The sequence below is a fragment of the Neltuma alba genome, unplaced genomic scaffold, assembly GCF_004799145.2.
Source record: "Neltuma alba isolate B1F8T4 unplaced genomic scaffold, ASM479914v2 tig00012795_pilon, whole genome shotgun sequence".
Taxonomy (NCBI): domain Eukaryota; kingdom Viridiplantae; phylum Streptophyta; class Magnoliopsida; order Fabales; family Fabaceae; genus Neltuma; species Neltuma alba.
This window is the reverse complement of record NW_021637194.1, coordinates 312,896-338,651: the sequence shown is the minus strand read 5'-3', so window position 1 is coordinate 338,651 and position 25,756 is coordinate 312,896. Positions and strand designations below refer to the sequence as shown.

The 25,756-nt window shown below is 35.6% G+C and overlaps 3 protein-coding genes across 4 annotated transcripts; 2 read left to right on the top strand and 1 right to left on the bottom strand.

Annotated features, from left to right (window-relative positions):
* Positions 1–289: 289 nt before the first annotated feature.
* Positions 290–3,273, top strand: LOC114731002 (probable aquaporin NIP7-1). Its single transcript, XM_028918124.1, has 6 exons — positions 290–611; positions 689–913; positions 1,013–1,207; positions 1,695–1,756; positions 1,838–1,953; positions 3,212–3,273. The coding sequence occupies exons 1-6, from the start codon at positions 420–422 to the stop codon at positions 3,271–3,273; spliced, it is 852 nt and encodes a 283-aa protein (XP_028773957.1). The 5' UTR covers positions 290–419.
* Positions 3,274–9,814: 6,541 nt separating this feature from the next.
* Positions 9,815–14,346, top strand: LOC114730988 (stem-specific protein TSJT1). 2 transcript variants are annotated; one of them, XM_028918110.1, is made up of 5 exons: positions 9,815–10,122; positions 12,908–13,148; positions 13,240–13,360; positions 13,444–13,553; positions 13,993–14,346. In XM_028918110.1, the coding sequence occupies exons 1-5, from the start codon at positions 9,920–9,922 to the stop codon at positions 14,026–14,028; spliced, it is 711 nt and encodes a 236-aa protein (XP_028773943.1). In that variant the 5' UTR covers positions 9,815–9,919; the 3' UTR covers positions 14,029–14,346. The 2 variants fall into 2 exon arrangements, with proteins under 2 accessions (XP_028773943.1, XP_028773944.1); XM_028918111.1 differs by having other exon boundaries at positions 13,444–13,589.
* Positions 14,347–15,938: 1,592 nt separating this feature from the next.
* LOC114731000 (ATP-dependent (S)-NAD(P)H-hydrate dehydratase) lies at positions 15,939–20,265 on the bottom strand. Its single transcript, XM_028918123.1, has 10 exons — positions 20,139–20,265; positions 19,416–19,675; positions 18,865–18,941; positions 18,577–18,800; positions 17,853–17,918; positions 17,631–17,764; positions 17,415–17,523; positions 16,688–16,753; positions 16,469–16,597; positions 15,939–16,212 (listed from the first exon to the last, which is right to left on the bottom strand). The coding sequence occupies exons 2-10, from the start codon at positions 19,657–19,659 to the stop codon at positions 16,185–16,187; spliced, it is 1,077 nt and encodes a 358-aa protein (XP_028773956.1). The 5' UTR covers positions 19,660–19,675; positions 20,139–20,265; the 3' UTR covers positions 15,939–16,184.
* Between the last annotated feature and the right edge of the window lie 5,491 nt (positions 20,266–25,756).

Below are 25,756 nucleotides of genomic sequence, written 5' to 3'. Positions count from 1 at the left end.
TCAAGCTTTGATATCAAGGTGGTTGAGATCTAGTTCTCAGTTTGCAAGATGCAAAGCCAAATTCATTTAATTCTCTCAACGAGAGAAAAGAAAGGAAAAGGTGGAGGTTAAACAAGGTTTGGAAAGGAATAGCTTGCTTTCTATATTGGAGCAGTTGATAATTACTGTCATTCTACCTTACTAGGAGCAACACATGAAAAGTGTTGATGCTTCTCCCCAACTCTCCACCTTGAAAACAGGCCAAAGATGTGTGAGCAACAAAAGTTTCTATCTAAAACCTCCCCTAATTGTTGCATCATGCCTGTTCCATGCAATACAAGAATCTAACCTTTCTAAGCAACTTGTACCATCTCTCCTCGCACATCTGAGATCTCATTATAAGATCCCCAATAAAATATTTCAGCAGCAGAAGTCCGATCATGAAGAAAATCATGATTGAGAAACAACCATCTCTCGAGAATTTTAATGATGCGTCAAGCAGCACTGGCCTCTCCTCAGATGACAAGGAGATTGACTGCACCAATGCAATATCAAAGCAGCAATACATCTTGGTGAAAAACTCTGCTTTTCATAGTTCGCTCATCAGACTTGACCTAAATTATGCTCGCACGGTGAGAGAATAGCCATTATTAGCCTGCAATTTGAAATATTGATGAACTTGGGAAATATAAGTTCTTCTGAAATGCAGGCCGTGGCAGAGATGGTGGGTACTTTCATTCTCATGTTCTGTGTATGTGGAATCATTGCAAGCACGCAGTCGCAGAATGGAGAAGTGGGCCTCCTGGAGTATGCAGCTACGGCAGGATTAACAGTGGTTGTTGTAATCTTCTCAATTGGGCCAATCTCTTGTGCTCATGTTAACCCGGCCGCCACAATAGCTTTTGCAACGTTTGGTCAATTTCCATGGCTGAAGGTCCTCAAGAAGAAACAAAAGCACGGTCATTTGTACACTTCAGGCACCATTGTTATAGTAGTTAATAATTTCATATCTTTCTCCTTCCCTGTTGAACAGGTTCCAGTTTACATACTAGCACAAACAGTGGGTTCTGTGTTGGCAACATATATTGGCAGCCTCGTCTATGGGATTAAATCAGAAGCCATGATGACAAGGCCAATCCAAGGGCCTGTCTCAGCCTTCTGGGTGGAGCTGATTGCAACTTTCATCATAATGTTCCTTGCTGCAGCCCTGACAAGTGAATTTCAATCAGTAAGGAATTAGAGTCCTCCTTCATACTGTATCAACCATGCCCCAGAATTCCAAATTTCAATTAAGATTGTGTTTGGATGGAAATATTCGAAAATCCCTGAAATTTCAAAATCCAAAGAATTAAATTTCATGCAATTCAAGTTCCGCCGCATGACAAATTATTTGATAGGATAGTTATTCATTCTGCCGAAGGTCGCAACTTTATATTCTTGTTTTAGTTTTGAACCATATATAGGCTAAACAACTCACAGGTAAAATTGTATCCTTTGCATTCAAGCGTTAGCAGAAGTGATGCAAAAGAATGTAGTCTGTGTTTCGCTTTTATGAGTATAGAATATCACGTTAAATTGAGAATTCTGATTCAAGTCCAGTCCGACGAGTAGGGCTGAGATTTAGGTTTCAGGTCCACGTTAAAGTTCCAAATAGTAGTGCACTAGCCACGGCGAAGAAAAGCAATTTATCTGGGTTAAAACTCTGCATTTTGCAGGTGGGTCATTTATCCGGTTTTGTTGTTGGAATTGCCATTGGACTTGCAGTGTTGATCACCGGGTATCATCTACAATCTCCATAGATTTTTTACAGACCGTATAGGTTTGTCTCCTGAAATAACTGGTGTGGATTTTGTTGCAGACCTGTTTCGGGGGGATCAATGAATCCTGCAAGATCATTAGGCCCCGCAATCCTGTCATGGAAATTCAAGGACATATGGATATACATCACAGCCCCCATAAGTGGAGCTGTGGCAGGTGTTCTATTGTTTCGTTTTTTGCGTCTCAAGCACCAACCGTGCACCACTTTCTCCTCTCCAGCCGCAACTCACGACGGCCATTCCGTAACCTTGTACCCAAGTTAGCATGCCAAGGAATCGCGGAATCAGCGGCAACATCGTCGATTGGCTTGAGTGGTTGAATTCTTGATAGTCGTTTTCTGTGTTTCTCATTTTTCCTAGGGAGGAGTGGACCCATGATTTTATCGGGACAGAGAAAACGGAGGTTATTCTCCATGAGAATCTTAGCACCAGAAGAAATATCAGAGACAATTTATCATAAAGTTATCATCCCAATCATAAGCTCTCAAAAATAAAGGGACGGTCAAAACAGTGAAGTGATTTGTTGTATTTTATGCATATGAATGTGTTGATCATGAGCACAGCTCACGTTTTCAGAGCATTTTGAGAATGATGCGGTGCACGTCAATGCCTTGGCTACAAAGGTTAAGAAAATAAATTAATTAAAATACCTTTATATTTCAAAAGTAATGATAGATGACTTGGGCCAACCTAGCCCTAAGGCCCAGCTCAGTGATTCCGTCTGAGACTGAAATCCAGCTCCTTATTTGACCATAATTCTTCTTTCTAAATAATTCAGTGGGTTTGGGTTATGATGAGCACTTCTCGCATCCTACTAGCCTTCCTTATAATTTATTTATTATTTAAGCAAATAAAATGAGTTATTCTCTACCTATCTTATCTTGTTTGTAGTGATAAGGTTTGGAAAGTGAGATTGGCCAAAAAAAAAGAAAGTGAGAAATTCCTTCATAAGCGAATTTTCCAGAGTCGATAATTGACGTGCCTTGATAATATCTGAAACGCGTGGCTGAAGTTGATTCTTCATTCCACGCATCTCTTTTTTTTTTTTTTGGCCCCCTGAAACCTGTTTATTTATATTTGTCTGGTTTGGATGGTGGGCCTCCAAGAATCCGAAGCTTTTTGAGATTCCCCCCCCCCAAGTTGTGTGTCTCCAAACACGTCCCTGAATCCACACGCACACTATTAGTGAGGAGGACCGATTCCAGTGGAATCGGAACCGTCTTTTTAAAGCCTGAAAGCTCCGCGTGTGAACTGAATCCAAATTTAAACATGGGTGTGGTCTTTAATTCTTAAATTAATCAGTCCGAGATGTTTACGTGGGATTTGTTTATCGACGATCTCATCCCCGTTGCTTTTTCTGCCTTCATTTTCACTCACAAAATTAGTCTATTCATATTTCTTTTTAATGGTTGCAGATTGTGAACGAAATGTGAAGCAACTGAAAAACACACTCGCAATTTGCGACAGTGATGGATGAAAATCAACACTTAAACCGACACAGAGGGAGAATAATTTAAACATATTTATTATAATTGAGTTGAAGTCTTCATGGTTGATAGTATCTATGATCTTGAAGGCATCCAATCAACAAAGAGATTTGTGGGCATCACTAGAAAATATAATCACAAAAGCAAAACTCATGGGATTGGTTTGTAATCGTAAGCCACAAAATTATCTGGAGGAATCATTTTAAAGACCAATACTACATCATAATACTAGTCTGAATTTTTTTTTCTCCTCTATTTCCTGTAATAGCATCAAAAATTAAATAAAAAGTCCCATTCGCGAGAAAATAATCCCATTAACTTACAATTAATTTTGCGTGTTATTATTAATGGACCGCGTCAATGGTCGAACAAACAACCGAACCTTCCCTATGTATCCCATTCAACAGACAATTTATGTAATGTTTGTTTCTTGTCGTGAATGGCATGTTGATTTATAAACATACAAAAATACATACATTCATTCGAGGAGAGTTCGTTTCAGGTTAAATAAATAAATTAATAAATAATCGAGAATACAGGAAATAAGAACGGAAAGGTCAGCCGTCAACTCTTTTGAGTAAAGAAACAATACGATTAGATTAGCTCGTTTATAAATCATAGTTGATTGATAATTGAAGATTGACGAGGTGTGGAACAAAGAAAACGTCCGATTAACGAGGAAATATATGAAATTATGGATGGTTGTTGAGTCTGAAAAGCAGAAAGAAATTCTGCTACCAAAATATGTAAGGGTGGGAGGACGATCGAACGGTGGCTGTGTTCCGCAGAGGCTGGAAGGACAGCAACATGGGCTCGTTTATTAAATATTGGGTCCAATGTTTCACTTTCAAAACAACGTATCAGAACAAAAGAAAACCAACATGAGTGGACCTAATTCCAACTTCCAAGTGTGTTGTTAGCGATGCAATTAAAGTTAGTGATAGTTTGTTTCATATACATTGTTTAAATTAAAATAGGAGGTCACTTTAAGTCCTTTGTTTTGGAATAACGGGCGATTCAAAGGACTCGTGTTGGAATGCTTTAGTATCTGCACTGCCTTTGAATCTGAGCGTTGAATACATGAATCCCTTTTTTTCCCTTGCTTTGGGTGCTTTTATTCCCCCCCCCCCCAATGTGCATATAAACTCGCTTTTGATAGGATACCTAATTTAAGAAAATTAAAAAAATTAGTTAAGTTAACTATGAGTAATAGTTTTTGTGCACTACTCTTTCTAATCATGTTTATTGGAGCTATGTTTTTGTGGGAGCACCTTACAATCAATAAAAATATTTTTGAGAAAATATTATAAATTCGAAAGGTAAAGTGAATCAAAGTCTTATATTTATGACAAAATCTAATCCCTAACTAGCTTTTATATTAAGAACCGAAAGTAATATCATTTTGGAAAATTTGGTAAAAAATTTCTGTTTGAAAATTTAATTAGTTAAAAGGACCTGGATTTGAGATATTGCAAGTATGATCTCTGAGTATGACATATCTTTCGCTGTGTGTAACATATAATCAATGATACACAATAATCATCAATACGGAAGTTATTTGCATACAGCGAAAGATACGTCGTACTCCCAGATCATACTTGTACACGCTTAAATTTAAGTTTTTTTAACGAATTAAATTTTTAAATACATTTCCCTATCATTTTCTTTCATTTTCATGCGCGTGTGCGTGTGCGAGTGCGTGTCAAAAGCAAGACGAGGAAATTAATAATTTGATGCTGTCAAAAGCTGTTGTTCTTGTCTTAACTGGGTTGGGGATATACATTATTGTCTACATCATTCTACATATTTGTAGAAACTACATATGTGAGTCGTCTCTGTACTGTGGTGATTTTAAGATATGAATATTCATGGCCACATTTGTCATCCATTTTTAATTCGTCGCTAGTATAGTTCGACTGACGGTTGAGATGGAGTTGCATGAATTATAAGAATTGAATAAATGAATGAAGCGTGGATGATGTTAATTTAAAATAGAATAAACCTTTTTTTTTATGAATTTTGGTGGCTTTATCAAAGAAAACGCACTCTCAATTCGATTGAAGCTACTATGTATGTGCTGAAGAGCAAGTGGTACATTGACTTTAGGTAAGGAAGTAAAATTACATGCCACTGTGAGGAATGAGAATGATATATTTTGGCCCCAGAAAGGGAGAGGAGAGAGCCAGACGCCGGGGGCTGGAGCTGGAACCTGGCTTCCACATTATGGGAGCTTTTGTCTTCTCCTATCTCTCTCGCTCGCTCTCAACCATTTACGACCCGTGGCTGCTTCTTATTACTTCTGATCCACAATATAAAAACTCATTTGATTTTATTTTGATCATAATTATAAAATTTTTTTTTTCTCATATTCATTTATTTTTTAATATAGTTCTTGTAATAATAATAGTTCTAGTCAATATACTTAATTAGTAATGATATTTTAGAAAAGACAATACATATTTATTACAGATAACTAACTTAAAGAGTTTTTTTAATCTATTAAATTAGTCAACTAACTTTTATATTAAAGATTGGAGGTAATATTATTTATAACCCATAATGTTAAATATCATATATCGTCTGAATTTAATTCAGCTAAACTCTATTCCCAAAAAGCTCATTCATTCGTCTCTCACTTCAAATCCTAATAGAATATGTGGGAAAATATCAAAATAATGACGACGGCGTTGCGGAGAATCAATGAAACGCATGAAGAAATTTTTTTTTTTTTTTAAACACATCACGGCTTTTCATTTCCCAGTGTCTCGTATGGTCTCGTAAATGGGAGATTTGTAAATATTACTAGCAAATTAATTCCTTACCAGGTGCTAACACACACAACACGAATGCCTTATAGATTATTGTTGTAGCCTTATTCTAGCATAATAATCTAAAATTCAATAAAAATTGGTTATTTGTCCAGAATTATTTTTATTTTTATCAATATCTAATATCACCAGTCTCTTACCTTCCTTTACCGAATACACATATACTTCATCAACCATAATAAGGTAAAAGAGAAAATAAAAATATTAAGGAAGATAATTTCGGTATTTAAAAAAAATGTCATATTTTTTTATAATTACTTAACTTATTTAATTTTTTTTAATCTAATCTAATTAATTAAATAGATCTTATATTAAGAACCAGAAAAGCATATGATTTATAAATCAAGTATTTTTTGAAAGAGTATAAATTAAGTATTTATAACCCATCACTTCTTAAACTGGAGGCCAACCCATTATAATTGCGTGGTGGAAACGGCGTTCCGAGCGAATGGACCCACCGTGATGGCTATGTATTTTGTAAATTTTCAATTTCTGGTTTGGACTAACGTCGGAAAAGATTCATCCTAATTCCTGCCAGTGACAGTGGTGACGTTTATTTTCTGGGTTTAATCAAGCTGAACCCCAGAACACATACAAGTCTATTCTAGTACATTATCTCACCCGCTGCACAAATAATAAAACCCAGCAACACCGAACTAAGCAATACTATATTTATACATAATGTAAACAATGCAACATACGTGAATTTGATGGGCATGCGCCAATGAGAGACCACGATATAAAGTTTGTCTTCTTTTTTTTTTTAAGTAAGTATAAAAACAGATCATATACATAATTTTTAATATAAAAACTAGATAATTAATTTATATATATAGAAAAAAATAAGTTAAATAACCTATTGATAACATATATGTATTGGTTTTACTGCACTATCTTTTTTGTTTATATGCATTAGAACAACCTCATTATGAAAGCTCCTTAATATAAATAGATATACTTTGAAAAAACTTATAAATTTAGAGAAACAAAATGAATTGGAGTTTTATATGTGAGACAAAAATAAATCTCTTATTTAATTCTTATATTTAAGACCAGATGCAGTCTTTACCAAAAAGGAAAAAGAAAACAAATGAGAATGGTTGGTTAAAAAATAAAACAGGATCAATATACCCATAAATTTTGAATCTAGTAGTGCTGTAGTGTGAAGGTTTCTGCTAATTAAATGCTTTTAATTCTGTTAGAGTGAAATTAAAGGATCTAATTAAGAGAGAGAAAACAAGCTAGTATGGAATTATTAAAAATTTAAGAAGCAGTCTGGGTAAAGAAGTTTTTTTTTTTCTTCAAGAAAATAAAAACAGGAATAATAAGAGAAGAGAGACAGGAAGGGAGGGCGGAGATACTGAACAGGAGAGAAGAAGAAAAACCAGGGCGAGGGGGAGGGTAAAATGGTGGGATTGGGAAGTATTATGAATCTGTGGGTGAGGGTGGAATTGGGAAAGCAAAACAATGGGCCTTTTTATCCGCAAGGAATCGGATCCACGTCAGCCTCTTCCCAATCCACGGCTCACGCTCCCCTCTGTCCTTTTCCGTCCTTCACGAGACGCACGCACACGCACCGTCGGTCAATATTTCATTGCATTGCATTGCATATCTTCGCCCAGATGAACACAGCCTACGTTGAAGGGTGTTTTATTTTCCAAGAAACAGGCAATATTGCATTCTTACGCATTAAAATAATATTATCTCTGACTACAAATAACATCTTATAATTAGAGTTGGAAACAGTATTAAATGATCAAAGTGTGACACAAAATAAAAAGCAAACAACAAGACGGAATTAATTCGGGGAAATCATAAAAAAAGACAGTTAAAATAGTAAAATTACATACATAAATCTATTTATAAAAATTGTTGTCAAAACCCATACTATTGTTATCAAAATTTATACTAATGTTATCATAGGTCTTAATTTACAATTTTTCTATTTCAGTGATTGTTTTTTTGCCATTTTCAATTCTCAATTAATTTATAAAACAAACTGGAGTTTTAAGGAAGGATGTGATCACACGTGAAGTAAAAAAAATAAAGCCAGCTTTTTCTTATTTATTTATATACTGACGCACGATATATTCGGACCCCCCATCAACCTTGTTTTGCCCAACTGGGATCCACACACAAAGACATGGACTGCTAGCAGCATTTCACTGTGATCTGCACTATTGTCATTAGCGTGGGTGCATGTTTATTATGCTCTAATCGTTCCGCCAATGTCTCGCGAATCCCGATTTATTCCCCTTTGTTTGTGGAGTACTGTTTTATGATTCCAATGCAATTGTGGGCTTCTTTACTAGAGGAGAGAAGGGAACCTTTTGCATAATGATGTGGAGATGAGCAATTAGAGAAAGGCCAAGTCAAATCTTCCAAACTCTTCGTCGCCGTCTATTATATATGCATGTATATGTTCTTATCATCATCCTAACGTTGTTCCCCACTAATTACTTCTAAAAAATTATCTCATCCATACTCACTAGTCATTCCCATCTCCGGTATATATAATTGTCATGGATGAGACTTAACCGCGTTATTATCTTCTTTCTTCTAACAGTGCGTTTGTGGAGAGAATTAGAGAGAGTATCACTGTGCTGTTTTCTCGGTCTGAATTCGAGTAATTCCACTGCTTTGGATACAGTCTTTTCTTAATTCTAAAATTAGGTTTGACGAATAATAGGTGTGCGCGGGTGGATGTTTCCTAATTCAATTCGGCCATTGAATGGAGAGATCCTTCCCTTAGGTTTTTTATTTTTGTTAAGACACCAAACAACCCTGAAAATGTACACAGTTGTGCAAGATGTTCAACGTTTATGTGTTGCTAACTCTGATTTTAAATATAAAAATTAATTTGTACTGTGATTTATATTTAAGATCAGAAGTAGTATATAAAGTGTATATCATCCGTTAATCACATCTACCTTTTTGCTAATTTTATTTAATGAGAACACAATATTTCTAATATCGCTATATTATATATTACCTTTATCGTTCTCATATCTTTTTTGGTTGGTGAATTTTTCCAATTTCCTTTCTTTTTTAATTCCAGCATATATTACTTCGATTCTAAATTATATTTTGCAAAGCATAGTACCGATAGTAATATCTAACGTTAGCAGGCTGATCGAGGAAGGTCACAGGCTATGATTGTATGAAGAGCATCCTAATAGATCAAGACTCTGAGCTCGCACGATGGTCCCGATCGACAGGATGCATCACTCATTTTTCATTACATGAGCTTGATGAGGCAGTTAATTATTAGTATAGATATTTCTTCAAATGTCCTTTTACATCTTACACTGTTATTCAAATTTAGTTATTTATTTTATCGTTTCATACTATAAGGAGGCGGGAGGGGAGAAGGAGGAGACTGCAGAGGCTTGAGAGGGAGAGGGAATCCATTCCGAAGGCGTGGCACGTAATCATGAACGTCTCCTCCATGGGGCCCACTCTCATCCACTTTTGATCCTTCGGCTATTACTCATCTTACCCCAAAGGCCAAAACACCACCTCCACCCCTCGTGGGGCCCAGCTGCAACCCGCCATCTCGTCCTTCATCAGTCACTATTCCAGAATTGTAATTTTTCATTAATTTTGGGGCGAAATTACAGATGCCCTTCCATTCATATCGTGCAATTACTAGAATGTCCTCGTCCCCTTCATCTATATAAGAAAAACACTGGGCTCTTCAGTCATCACCATTTTCAGCTCTGAACTTTTCTGGTGAGACCGGGAGATCTGTTTTTCATTTTACCCCTGTGGTAGAGAGTTCTTTTCCGTCCTTTTAGGTGTTGAGAAGATGCTGGGTGTTTTCAGCGGCTCCATCGTTTCGCCGCCCGACGAGCTTGTTGCCGCCGGCAGTCGCACGCCGTCACCCAAAATCACTTCGGCCGCACTGATGAACCGGTTCGCCCAGAGCAACCCATCTACCGTGTCGGTGCAAGTCGGAGATCACGTCCAGTTGGCTTTTTCTCACCACAACGAGTCACCGTGGCACCCCAGGTAACGTTGGCTTCCTAGTCGTTGTAGCTAGCTCGCAATCAGTCGTTTTTATCGGTCATTTTCATGGTGCTTTCACAGTAGGTGGAAATGTTTTTTCCCCCAAGCTCCTCCCTATTCCCATATATTAATGGCTCTTCCCCCTTTCTCTTGTACATCTATCTGTACACCCTTCTGGTTGCTTGTGAACCTTGAGAAACGAGAAACCTGTTTTGATTAAACTAAGAGTAAACCTCCTAATCCAGAAAATTTCTGATACAAACATAAGGGGAAGAAAATCACGCAGTCATCTGACCGTAATATAGGCAGTGATTGAGATAGGTGGTAGGCGAATCAGACGGTTGGTGGTAAATTGTTTTTTTTCCCCCCTTGCCTCCGATCCGAATTATGATATCAACTAATCACTCATGCATCGTGTTCCTCTATTCTCTCTGACGCGTATCTAGTACTTGTCTGGTCTGTTTCATTTTGAAATTCATAATTGACGATTTAATAGTAAAATATTTTACATCCTTGCTGAAATTTTCTCGGCAACCAATTTGGCTTGAAGCCACGAATGGTTTCTTTGGGGGTGATATAGCAGGGGAATACGGGGATGGTAAAAGTAGGTTGGAAAGTCGACGGCAAAAAAAGAAAAAGAGCAAGAGTAGGTGGGAAGGGTGTGCAAAATAGTGTCTCAAAATACAGAGATAGGATTGCCTGGAGAGGGAAAGAAACGAGAAAAACAGAGAGAGGGGGGGGGGGGGATTGTTTTCGTTTCCTTTGGTAAACTGGGATGTGGTGTGAGATCCAATGATCATTATTCGATAATCATAGATCCACAGGGTGAGTCTGAAATAGGGGGGACGGGGCTGCACATGGTTGGGTATTTTTGGGATTTTCGCATGAATACGTCGTCGTAGCCTCGAAAGAAAAATACTATAAATAATAGGGATTAGGGAGAGATAGGATACAGTGTTCATGCTCCGCAGGGTAATTGTGCGCATTGAGCGGCATATGTGGCAGATTATGGACGGAAATTCCACGCGGTCCCATGCATGATGTTTTGTTTTTAATTTGGTTTAACCTTAATACTACCACGGGTCTTAATTATAAGAACTAATTAATTAATTTGAGAAAATTAAAGAAAAACGTTAAGTTATTTATTTGTCATAAATAGGTGTTGTCTTTCCTAAAATACTCTTATTAATCAAATGTATTGGCTAGAACTATCATTGTTAGAAGGACTATCTTGAAAAAAATGCATAAATATTAAAGACAAAGTTGATTGGGGTCTTATATTTATCTATCATATTTATCTATTTTTTAAATATTTTTTTTATAGTAGTTGTATATGTTAAATGTTTCATCAAATGGCACATAATTATTAATAAAGGTATTTTAGAGAATACCTATTTATGTATTTATTACAAGTAACTAACTTAATTAATTTTCTTAATATATTCAAATTCGTTAATTAACTCTTATATTAAGAATGGAAAGTAGTATTTTCTTAATATAGAAACTAATTGATTAATTTTTGTAAATTAAAAAAATTAGTTAAGTTAGTTATTTATAACAAGTAGGTGTTGTTTTTTTCCTAAAATATTTTGTTAATAATGTGTATTAGTTAGAACACCTAATTGATGAAATTTTAATATGTTCAGCTATTGCAATGACTGTTTTAAGAAAAAATAGATAAATATGATAGGTAAAATAAATGGGTCTTATAAGAGTAGGTTAAATGTCATTTTGCATTCCCTTTATCTAAAATATAAAAAAAAAAAGTACTTTGAATCCCTCTTATCCACCAGAAAGTTTAATATTAATTATTTTTTGTTTTGGTAATAAGTATTAATTATATTATTTTATGTTTTTTATATTGAAATATATTTATGCTTTGGTGCACGTGGATTTTTTATCTCCTGAATAGTCTTTACAAAATATCACCGGTTGCTTTGTGGCATCTGTAAATCTGTGCTCAAAAAAGAAAGTTCCGAGTCCGACAGGATATTTTTCAAGAATTTATTCGAGATGTTTTAAAATAATTTTAATAGTATGATCGAAAGCAATCGCTATTTATTGAGGATCATCGGTCGTCAGTCCAATGTCACGAATGTTATCTGGGATTTTTTGGGCCTGGAAAACCAGATCATGTGGCTACAAACTTGGCTCCCCAGTGTTCACGTTCTGAAGTGATGAGGAACACAGTGCCTCATGAATCGTGATATCTTTGGCAATTGTTTTTTTTTTTTTATTGTGTTTATTAAAATTAAAAGAATTGTAGCAAATCATGTATATATTACTGGATTCCATCTATTAGAGAACCAAAAAACAATAAAAATTGATCCCAGAAGCGGAAAAGTCCACACGCCTCCATTGCTTTCATGGGGTGGGGTGGGACAGGGTGGTCTTGTAGTGGACATTAAATATTAACCTAAGACAATGGTGTTTGTCTTTTATCATGCTTGCTTTTTTGGACCAGAGTCCAGAAGCTGGCCACTGCCCCTGTTTGCTTGCAATTATGAGGCTTTGCTTCGCCCCGATTCCACCTCATTTTGTTGACTTCCGTTTCCCTGTTCTTTTCCTTATCTTCGTTGCTTTTATGTGGGGATAAGGTTGGCCAGACGGAAGAGAAAACTACCTGAACGGAAAAACAGAGGGATGCAAATATAGGCTAGTTGAATACGTCTACTTTTTTTTCTTTTTTTCTTTCATTAAGTGTTTGTTTGTGGGAATGTATTGCTCTAATGCAACTGTGGCATTCTAGACGTCATTTAATATCTAAATGCTGAGTTGGAAATGGCAGGTCGTTCGCCGTGAAGGACGAGGTGTTCTGTTTGTTTGAAGGAGCTCTTGATAATTTAGGCAGTTTGAGGCAACAATATGGACTCGCCAAGTCTGCCAATGAAGTGCTTTTGGTGATTGAGGCATACAAAGCTTTGCGCGATCGAGCACCCTACCCTGCCAATCACGTTGTTGGCCATCTCAGCGGAGGCTTTGCTTTCGTAGTTTTTGACAAGTCCACTTCTACTCTCTTCGTGGCTTCTGTAAGTAATCCAAACCCCTCAATTTCCCTGATCCACCCACTTGAGCTTCACTCCGTGACTGAAAACATTGTGCTTGTATGAATTTTGACAGGACCAATATGGTAAGGTTCCTCTGTATTGGGGAATAACAGCGGATGGATATGTGGCATTTGCTGATGATGCAGAATTGTTAAAAGGCGCTTGTGGCAAGTCCCTTGCTTCTTTCCCTCAAGGTGGGTTTACTTCCCCATTCTATGTTCCTCATCTCTGTTAAGTGTGCATCGTAATTCATAAGCCTTTGGGAGCTGTGGTGCAGGTTGCTATTACTACACAACAGCTGGAGGATTAAGATGCTATGAGAATCCCAAGAATAAGGTGACGGCAGTACCCGCAGCCGAAGAGGAAATTTGGGGAGCAACCTTCAAGGTAACGGGATGACCCGAGTTTTAAATACAATTGCCGGTATAGTGCTCCATACCATTTCTGTAATTCTTCATTTCCCCCCTTCCCTTCCCACTGAAACCGCAACTTATAATACTTTCTTAAAAAAGGCGCAAAATTCCCCCATAATATTGGTGTTCCCCCTTGTTCTTACCAAAGCGGTTGGGAAATCAAATGCTTGGTAGGTGGTCTTGGGTGGGGCAGATCAAGAAACCGCCGCATATTAATAAGGAAAAGGAAAAAGTGAGTCAAGTGATGGAGACTAGGATCAAGAAAGGAAGGCCTTATGTTTAACATACCAACATTTATTTGTAATTTTTAATTGCCTTGCTTGGCACGGGACCGAACTTTTAGCCGTGTGATTGTTTGAACCATGAAGTAAGTGGGGCTTCTAACGTGTGAATGTGGTGGAATGAAATATCAGGTGGAAGGGCCAGCGGTTCTTGCAGCCAGAGAGTAGAAGTCTCGTGAATCGTAAAGTGGGTTACCGAACGATGAGGTTATATTCGTAAAGATTATTAGTGGAGTGGAGCAAAGGATTTATGTGGTTATTAGGCATGCATGAGGGGCCCATGTAAATACGTAGTGAGTTACTATCACTTTAAGAATGGGTCCGGTAGGGTGGCGTATTCTGCTGGACTTTGTGTTATATAGGACTTGCTCTGTTTCCATCAATGTACAGTTTGTGCTCTTCTAATAAATTATGCACCTAGTTTGAGATTCTATGTAGTATGTAGCTTCTCTTTTCTTAATGCATTCACTGTTCAAAGCCTTTACAGCTAACAAGGCAACGAATTTTTTATCCCTTTACTTTTGAGAAGAGGTTGAAACCGTTGACACTGTTGCCAAATTTAGCCAAAACAGAATCTCTCTCCAAAAATTTAAACAGCTTACTCAAGAAATGCAATGATTTGTTGCTTAAAAGAAAAAAAAAATAAAAAAGAAGACGTGAATGTTTTGTTTATCCCTCCATTTTTGGAATTGTTATTTTTATGCATGCAAATAAAAAATAGGCTAATGAACAACCTAAATTGTAACAAAATGTAATGGAATTGTGCTAAAATTTTCTTATTTTGCACTACCTTCGATCTTAATATTAAATATAGAACTACGAGCTAAGTCTTATTAAGGACACGACTTAATATATTTGAAGTAATGTTATATATCTTGATGACTCGCCATTCAATTGACGGCTAGAATCCTTAAACGCATAGCTGATGGTTTATTGGTATTCTAAAGTAAAATAATTTGAAAATAGAGCTAAAAAATGACATTTGTCTTCTTTTACGTCAGACTAAAAGGTGTCCTTCCCAGTTTGAGATAAAACTTTATTGTTCGTTATAGATATAAATATGCAGAATGATTTTTTTTTTTTTGCCTGGAAAATATGCAGAATGATTAGTAGACTGATCCATAGATGCATAAATTAATAGTGCCGCGTTGGCAGAAAAATAAAAAGGTGCCACGTCACGTGTATATAATTATTTTTTGATAAAAGTATATAAATATTTAGATATATAGATTAATTGGTAGGAACTCATGGGCTCTATTTCTTTATCAAAGTATATTTCTAGTTCTATAACTCGAATATATGTGGGCAAAAGTAGATTAACAAGCGTGGTTGTGTCCAAAAGAAGATGCTCAGTTCTTAGGCTTTATTTGGCATACAGACATCTTATGAAGAAGATTTTTCCCCCAGTCAAACCTATGAAGATCTGGAATTGTATTGTCCTTAGAACATTCCAGAAATACGGCAAATCGACCAGTCAAGCCACAAATCTGAAACTAAATAAAACTCTTTGTGATGGCCCATTCATCGTTTAGAAAGTTAAATTATATCCAGCATTTCTTAAAAATACAAGTATGCCATAGATCATAGGAAACAACTGAAAAAAGAAAGGGAGCATTTTCGCTCCAGTAATCACAAAATAAAATACGTACACCTCACGCTACATCCCATGGCAAACTTGTACTTTTCCTAATTCCCTTTCATATTTTACCTTCTAGAGTTAATGGTTAAGCAACAGCATAACATTCACTGGTTGGTGCGTCCCTGCTCTCACATTATTGGAGGAAAGAAAAGAACCACTTCGGTATCCAAATCAATTTTCAGTTACGATTGGCCACTACTTGGGACCTAACACCGCAAAACATAGATACCACTGCTCCTATATTACCTCAAGCACGAATCGAGGAGCTGAAACATCCGAGACTCAAATAATAGATTAACTATCCCTCCCCATTCTGCTCACGCGTCCGCTATAATCTCTGAATCAAAATATCGTACAAGTTATTTTTAGCACGGAAGACCTTCCACCCACGTGCCAAATAGTCAGCAGGTGCAGAGAAAAAGTACTCAGGACAGCAGACTTGCTAAATGTAGTGAATCGCAAATCTCTCTTCATCAAAATAAAACATGTTCATGTTAAAGACAAAATTTATATAAACAGAACGGGCAAGTGAAAGACAGAGATAAGAAATTAGGAAACTTGTAATAAAAGAACATGGAAAGGAAGATATATATATATATATATATATATAATATATATATATATATATAGTTTACAAGCTGACTTCACAGTGGTCGATTATGGAAGTGTTAGGCAGCAAACAGCATCAAGTGGCAGGGCAAATATCTTCCAAACTGCAGGAAAGAATGCGTGAGATTTGACTTTATAACAAGTCTCTCAAAAATTAAAGCTGGCTCCTTGTATAACAAGCAATCTTCAGGTGGATTTGAGATCAAATTGATTGTAAATGAACATGTTAGCGGGTGAAAAAATGGCTCTCGTAGAAAATAAGAAAAATATATTAATATGTCTACATATTCATTAGTGATTAATGACCAAATTCTTTTATAGACCCAGGTTAGATAAGAATTTCTTTGTGAAAGACGGTACCTTTTCCCCAAGCAGTCAATGATGTCACCAGTGACAGTTGATCTCTTCTTACTCAAGAAAGCAAGGGATGCTGCCTTCCTCATCAAGGCAGAGCCAGCAATGCATCCCAAAACTGTTGGATTTTTACAACTGAAATAATGGCATGGTTTGGAACATAACTAACAATGGAACATTAGCCAGCATAAAACAATATAGTGGAGTTACGTAATGACGCAGAACCTGAGGTTTGGATTTTCACCAGCAGTTTGAACATGTTGGCGGGACCATGATAAAAAGACAGCAACACTGTACCAATAAAAAATATTCTTTTATGCTAAAAGTTCCAAAAATTCAAACAGAACAAGTTTAAGAAATTATGATATTTTCATTATTTAGTTTGCTGGATAGTCTTTTGTACCAAAAAAAAAAAAGTGTTTGCTTGATAGTCACTACAAGATCAGTATCCCATGGCTACAATGCAGAAACAAAGTACTAGGCATGGCACCAGAAAAGCAGGGTCTCTGGTCAGTACATTGTCATTGGTGAATTCTTAACATATTAACTGTTCCAACAACTTAGTGCTTCCTTGGGATTACGACTAAGATCCTCAAAAGTACTTATTCGAGACAAAACTCCCCTCATATACTTGTCTTGTATTCCGTAAATTATGATTGAAAAGCTACTTCTAAAAGATTCTATCGCCATTGCAAATAAGTCCTTAACCAAATGGTTGACAGTTGACAGGACCCAAGAAGGCGTTGGGGAATCCCCTTTTATAATAATAGTGCACTATCAAGAAAGAATTGCTCTTCTTAAGGAACACCCTAAGCATCTCATACCACTTAGTCCTTATTACTGGTCTGACTCAACAACAAGCTAACAACACAGTGTTTGTGTGTATTTAGTTTTTGTACTCCAAGAAAAAGATAGATGCAGAATATTAAGGAATAGTAAGAGTTATACTTGCCTTCCAGAAAGGATATCACCCTGGCCACCACAGCGTCTTGGAGAACCGTAGATGCTCACTGACTTAACTGTACGGAAAAATGAACATGTTAGGGGGTGAAAAAATGGCTCTCGTAGAAAATAAGAAAAATATATTAATATGTCTACATATTCATTAGTGATTAATGACCAAATTCTTTATAGACCCAGGTTAGATAAGAATTTCTTTGTGAAAGACGGTACCTTTTCCCCAAGCAGTCAATGATGTCACCAGTGACAGTTGATCTCTTCTTACTCAAGAAAGCAAGGGATGCTGCCTTCCTCATCAAGGCAGAGCCAGCAATGCATCCCAAAACTGTTGGATTTTTACAACTGAAATAATGGCATGGTTGAAACATAACTAACAATGGAACATTAGCCAGCATAAAACAATATAGTGAGTTACGTAATGACGCAGAACCTGAGGTTTGGATTTTCACCAGCAGTTTGAACATGTTGGCGGGACCATGATAAAAAGACAGCAACACTGTACCAATAAAAAATATTCTTTTATGCTAAAAGTTCCAAAAATTCAAACAGAACAAGTTTAAGAAATTATGATATTTTCATTATTTAGTTTGCTGGATAGTCTTTTGTACCAAAAAAAAAAAAGTGTTTGCTTGATAGTCACTACAAGATCAGTATCCCATGGCTACAATGCAGAAAAAAGTACTAGGCATGGCACCAGAAAAGCAGGGTCTCTGGTCAGTACATTGTCATTGGTGAATTCTTAACATATTAACTGTTCCAACAACTTAGTGCTTCCTTGGGATTACGACTAAGATCCTCAAAAGTACTTATTCGAGACAAAACTCCCCTCACATACTTGTCTTGTATTCCGTAAATTATGATTGAAAAGCTACTTCTAAAAGATTCTATCGCCATTGCAAATAAGTCCTTAACCAAATGGTTGACAGTTGACAGGACCCAAGAAGGCGTTGGGGAATCCCCTTTTATAATAATAGTGCACTATCAAGAAAGAATTGCTCTTCTTAAGGAACACCCTAAGCATCTCATACCACTTAGTCCTTATTACTGGTCTGACTCAACAAGCTAACAACACAGTGGTTGTGTGTATTTACTTTTTGTACTCCAAGAAAAAGATAGATGCAGAATATTAAAGGAATAGTAAGAGTTATACTTGCCTTCCAGAAAGGATATCACCCTGGCCACCACAGCGTCTTGGAGAACCGTAGATGCTCACTGACTTAACTGTACGGAAAAACCCACAATTTACTGATATTCTAACATCAGCAAAATTGATATAATGTGAATATCCAATGATAGAGGTGCCATGTGCAAACAGAAAACGAACTCTCAAGCCACTGGCAACTGTAACAAGTTGCACCCAGGCAAGAACATGACTTTCCTGATTGGGTATGTGGAATAACTTGGGCATGACGAATGATATGGCATATGCAAATTAAACTAACAATCCTTAAGGCAGAAATTGCAGCAAAATAAGGAGCTCCTGTGTATTCACGACACCCTCCAACCACAGCAATCTTTCCTAATCGGTAATATAAAATCAGTGAAACATTCATTAGAATTTTCTTATTTTTCTCTGGGCGAAGAGAAAAGAAATGGGCTTTGAAAGCAGAACTTTCCAGAACTTTCCTTCTGGTTATAAATGGGGCAACTTAGTTTCTGAAACCTCTATTTTAAATTAGTTATCACTTCTTTGAAACTTAACACAACTCAGCCTAACCCTAGTCCCTTTGTCACAGGAAACAAAGGGAAAGAAAATTAAAAGACAGAATCTTGGCATGGAAACAGCAGCATAGATTGCAATAATGCTAAAAGGATTTTATCATATAGCTTCTCCTTAGAGGGAAAAACCAAAAACAATACCACCATCTTCATGGTTGCAAAATAAACAGGCTCACATGTAAAACAGGTAAGCAGCAAATAGAAGTAGTGAAAGGAATGCATATTTGTTCTTCTTTGTTCGGATTGTGAGGAATTAGAAGAATGTTACTTATACCTGCTTGGCCTTTGTATCTAGTGGGATCAAGGGCAGGAGTAATTGCTCTTACAATGCTCTCAGCATCCGCTTCAATAGACCTTGGATGTTGCATTTGCCTAAAATCAGTTGGGTGACCACTAGCAGCTCCCAAAGATCTTATCAGGAATTGTTGTCTTCTGTAAACAGGCGAAGAAGCCAACATAAAACTTCTTGCACAACCCAAGAAGGCTACCTGAGGAGTCATGCTATGTTTGATAAACATGATCAAAAGACAGCCCCTATCACAACCCAAGCAAGAATACTATTTAACCCTCCAGAATAGACAAGTTAAACACTCTACTTTCAGAAGCAGAAAGAGCAGCAAATGTTAAATTTCACTTCTACATAGAAAAGTTAAAACAAGAAATAACAAATTGAACCAGTAACAATCCAGGAGATTGATTCTCGTGGCGAACACCGAGACATGTTCCTCCTTTTTTCCCAGGGAAAAAAAACGAGGCATAATATTTTTATTTAAGAATGTTCGGAATACGAAAAATAACACATCAGTCGGTCTTAAGGAAAAACTGATGCCATAATCAAATAACTCAACACAAACATTACTAATGAATTGAATTCAAGTATCAGTATCACGAGGTATGGCCCTGAATTCTTCAAACATTAAAGCTTGAAAAACTCCAAAAAAAAAAAAAAAAAAGAGGTGATGGGAAGCAGGAAAGAGGTAAATGAATACTTTAATACCTGAAAAATAATCAAAACGGAAACCCTGAAAGCTTTTAAACGCCGCAGGGTCAATGCATCGAACCCACTGTTTCGAGAATCAGAGAGCTTCGGTAGTTTCCCTGAGAATTCAGAAATTGGAGAAGATGAGACCGCCCCGCTCTTTCATTTTTGTCTTTTCCCCAAAAAACTTAGAGAAAATGAAATAATAATAATAATAAAAAAGTTGAAAATTATAATATTCTAATTATAATTCTAATACGTAAGACTTCAAAATCGGGATTTTTATCAAAATGCTACACACAGTAAAATAAATTACCATGATGCTACACTATGAAAAGTATTTCACTACAAGAACGAGTTCAAATTTTCAAAGAAGTTGTTCAAGGAAAGAACAAGTTTCATGTTTGATATATATATATTTTTTAACAAGATTGAAACTCGTTCAAGGCATGAACGAGTTTAGCCTGTCAAAGAGCCTCAGTCCGCTTCTTCTTTTCTTCTTTCATTTCAGCAAAATTTACAAACAAAGACCCACACCATCAACACATTCTTCCTTTTTCTTTAGACTTCAGAGAGAATTGCAATTAATGACCCAACTCCTTCCCAATCCCAACCACCGCTTTCGTTTTTTTCCTTTGCCCTTCATTCTATATTTCCAAAAATATGAATCAATTTTACTTTATATCCTAATGATTAAATTTTAAAAAAATATATAAAATAAATTTATTGAATATAAATTATTTATCAATATGATATAATATATGCAAAATTTACACCTATTTAATATAGCCATTGGACAGATCGAAGGTCAAAGATTATGAGGGAATGAGTGGTATTAAAATTTATTAAAATTAAACACAAATAATTATGTACAACCGCCTTGTAGCATTCTTGTATATAAAATTTTTTTAAACAGAAATTATGTACATTTATGGAACAATTTATGGAAAAAAAACATAACATACAAGTGTTTGGTTTAAAATTTGCAAGTTTAAATTTAACCAAACATAAGTTTATTGAAATACTATTATAATTTATATTTGAATTGTTTTAAAAAAAAGTCAGTTTAATTTAGCATATTGCAACCTGTTTAGATATATGATAAATCAAAATATATCACTTTTAGATGTGTAATTATTAAATAGGGGTATAAATTTTAACAATATTCATAATCTAACTTTGAATTTGTCCATTAGCTAAAAATTAAACGTGTTTGAATTATTAATATAAATAAATGATCATTAAATCATGACAAGGCTGTCTTGATACATGCGGCATCTAAGTATATATTGTAAATATTTGTTTACAAGATATCATTTTAGCCGGTATCAATTTCTAAGTTTTTTCCAATATTTTTAAATGTACATAATTTCTGTAAAAAAAATTTTATATACAAGAATGTTATAAGTCGATTGTACATAATTATTTGTGTTTAATTTTAATAAATTTTAACACCATTCATTCCCTCATAATCTTTGACTTTTGTTCTGTCCAATGGCTATATTAAATAGGTGTAAATTTTGCATATATTATATCATGTTGATAAATAATTTATATTCAGTAAATTTATTTTATATATTTTTTTAAAATTTAATTATTAGGATATAAAGTAAAATTGATTCATATTTTTTGGAAATATAGAATGAAGGGCAAAGGAAAAAAATGAAAGCGGTGGTTGGGGAGGAGTTGGGTCATTTATTGCAATTCTCTCCGAAGTCTAAAGAAAAAGGAAGAATGCGTTGATGGTGTGGGTCTTTGTTTGTAAATTTTGCTGAAATGAAAGAGAAAAGAAGAAGCAGACTGAGACGTTCTGACAGGCTAAACTTGTTCATGCCTTGAACAAGTTTCGATCTTGTTAAAAAAAAATTATCAGACATGAAACTCGTTCTTCCCTTAAACGATTTCTTTAAAAATTTGAACTCGTTCTTGTGGTGAACGAGTTTGAGTATAGCATGTAAGGAAATACTTTTCATAGTGTAGTATCATGGTAATTTATTTACTGTGTGTAGCATTTTGATAAAAATCCCCTTCAAAATCCAAGAAAAAAAGGTAATGTATAACATGATCAGTTAAATGATAAAAATACTCTAGATTTATTAACAACTTATAAATTAATAATAACAAGTGTCGAAAAACAACTGGCAAAATATATTAAGAATGACAAGTTATATATTAATAAGTTATAAACTGATAATAATAAATATTAAATAGCTAGTAATAAGAAATATACTAATAATAATAAATTTGATAATTTTTGTCTTTTAAATTTGATACAAAGATATTCTAGTCATTTAACTATATCTGAAAATATTAGAAGAAAATTTTTTAGATGCTTAAATTAAAATATTGTAATTTTTAACTTTTTCTTTGTGTTATTTTCCCAAAAAAAATCAATTTTTTTTACATTTTTCTTATAAATCTAATGAGTTTTAAATAAGTTTTATTTTTTAAAAAATTTGCTATATATTCTATTCTTATGATTGAAGCAATAAATCTAAAAATAAAAAAAATCATAAAAAAGACTTTAAAATTAAAAAAATTATAAATAAGAATTTATTATAATATTAATATGGGTCTTGACATTATAAGGACAAAAATTTTGTAAGCAGGTTTTTAATTTTTAAAGTTTTTTTTTAATGATTTTCTCAACAACAGCAATTTCAAACATTTTTTTTGGGTCAAATAATAAATTTCAAACATTTAATTAGAGTGAAATTAGGGATCTTTACCGCCTCCCAGTCCTTACTCTTGCAGCCAAGAAGAACTGAGAAACGGGAGCACGGTGGAAGGTCGATGGCTCCTCCAATGTCTGATATGAAGATGAATGCGATAAGGTCAGGAATTGTGGTGCTGGGAGCCTTGGCTTTTGGCTACTTGAGTATACAGATCGGATTCAAGCCTTTTCTTGAGAAAGCTCAGCAGCATGCCCTCCAGCAATCTGATTCCCCCGCACCTTCTCAAGAATCTGCTTTCTCTGACTCTGATTCATAGACTCGTACGTCTTCTTTCACAGTGGGTATGTGTGGTGTGCGTTAACATATATATATATATATATATATATATATATTCGGATAGTGCGTTTGTGGGTGGACGTGTAACTTACTGTACTTGATCTAAGTCTGTTTGAATTGAGAGAAAGAAAAGCGAGGGAGAGCTTAGTATCCTGACTTAAGTTTCTCTGCCAGTCTAACTACAGTGATACGTTAATTGAGCGAAAGGAAGGCGACCCTTTTCTATTGGCTCTGCTGCGGAATCCTCAACAGCATTTGCAGCCGGAAACTTATTCAATCTCTTGAGACTAAGAGCATGCTCTGTCTGCGTTGCTTGTTGAATTGATATTTCGATTGTTATTTATTATGTGGAGCTCGAACAAAAGATGTCAATTTTTTTGGCCAATAAAATGAAGATGTCATGTCATGGTCCTGTTATCCTCCTTTGTTTTCAGAAGGGAAAGAATATGTGCTTGTTACACCCGGGGGGGGGGGGGAACTTGTTCTTCTTTCTCTACCCTTGTATTAAGTGGAATTAACTGTAGATAGGTTCTTGGTTGGGTGGGACTGTGGTTGTCTATGGATTATACCATGTTGTTAAGCTGAAAAGCAGGTAGTAAGTTGGTAGACTATCTATTTGTGTTATCTTACGATTTCATGTTTATATTCATTATGATAAAATAGCAGACACAAGATCGTCAAAATGAATCGATTGTAATTTTAAAGGATAATGCCTGGACGTAGCAGATATCAGCATTTTGATTCTGGCTCATGAGAAGGTCTTCAACGCTTGGTCAGTGAGTTATTGCTCCAAGACACGATCATAGATTCTCTATGCAGGGCATATGTAACATATTGAACAGAGTTTCCTGTTGGTTACATTTTTGGGTAGTGTTCTCGCTAGCTGTTTTTCTCCTGGGGCACTAAAGCGCTTGCCTCTCCTCATCAAATGAATGCATCATCTCTGTTTTAATGAGGAGTTGAATTGTGTCCACTCAAAAAAAGAAAAAAAAATAGAGGAGTTGAATCGTGAGAAACATGTTCTTCTGTATCCATTTCATTTATATTTGTCTCCACATAGGTGGTGTTGCATGTGTTCATCCTTGTTGTTTTTCTTGACCCTTCATCCTCCTCCTCGCTTGTCTTTATCATCTATTGATAGTACATATTGAAACTAATTTTGATTGAATTCGTCGTCAATACTTCACCTTTATTTATTTCCCATAATATGTATACTGCAAGAGTCATAACTTCAGGTACTAGTTTTTCTTTGAGAATAAGATAACTTCCTAATTACTTAACATCGATAATTCTCAAGTCCTTGTTTATTTAAATGTGCATCTATTTTATTTTTTATTTTCTTTCTTTCTTTTTATTGCTGAAATGACAAGTAGTGTATGTTGTTCGTTAATCTTTAAGTTCTGTTGGGACATTTTCTAGATTTGGTTACTTTAGATTGAATTTCAGTGTAAAGGTAATACACACAGTAAACCGATTTCGTCCCCAATAAATCTCCTCCGTTTGATGGAGTAAAATGAAAATTTTGATTATGATGTGGAAGGAAGAGGTTGGTCTGGAAGACTCAAGGCTTGTGTGGGTGGTACGTGCAATGTACCTTCAGTAGTAATGTTGAAGCAATAAATAATAGTATCTTTAGTTCTAAATATAAGGCCTACTTTGTAGTATTATTGAAGCAAACCACGAGCTAAATGCTATCCTGAGAGAGGTGTGTATTCAGCGACTCAGGTGTTTGCTGAATTGATGAGCTTGGGTCTCGAACAGAACACGAAGGCCCGCATTTTCCTCATGACTATTTGCTAACTATCCATACCCTTCACCAATAGGCCACTAGCCCACCACCTAGTAGCTTATGCGGGGTCTGCGAGAAGTTTTTGTCACAAATGATGCATCTGGATTTGTAGGTTATCCATAAAATGATAGATGGAAAATACCTTACTTCTGATGTATTCCTTTTCTTTATTCTGGCTGACGAGGTGTTCTAGTTCATCATAATCTAAGCCTCAGTTTTAGCTAATTGTATTATTTATCATAAGCTCGTCTTGCTTTTGTCCTCCATAATTGTGCGACTGAGTAAGTCTGTGCTGAAGTAAAAGGAATCTGTTTGGAATGAACTGCTTTATGCTCTGTTCCTAAAATATGAAGCTTCTGGCTCAAGCAAACTCCCACCAGTCACTAATTTCATTCCTTCAAAGAGAAAGCCTTTTAAATTATTCTGCATGGATTCATGGTGTTTTCTTTTCTGTACAGAAGTCTTCAAAAGATCTGTATATAGAATCAATCATGAAGAAACTTGCTAACATGGTAAAGGCGAGTCTTTTGAAACATGCATGTGATGAAGTTACAAATCTATTAGTGATTGGCTTGTGTACCTATCAAGTATAATACCAACCAAAAGGTTTTCAGCATCGTGTCTCATGAATTTTGGGTAATTAATCGAAACATTTTTTTGTCACATCCGCAAAAGCAGATTTCATTTATGCATGTAAAGGCTAATGCGTACTGTTAAACTGCCGTCCAGGTTAAGATTCAAAAGTTGGCCCCTCTGTAGGATCGGCTGGAATTAATGCCTTTGTTCGCAGAAACGCCAGTGCTTTGTTGAAAAAGACTAGGGATATTATTTAAGTG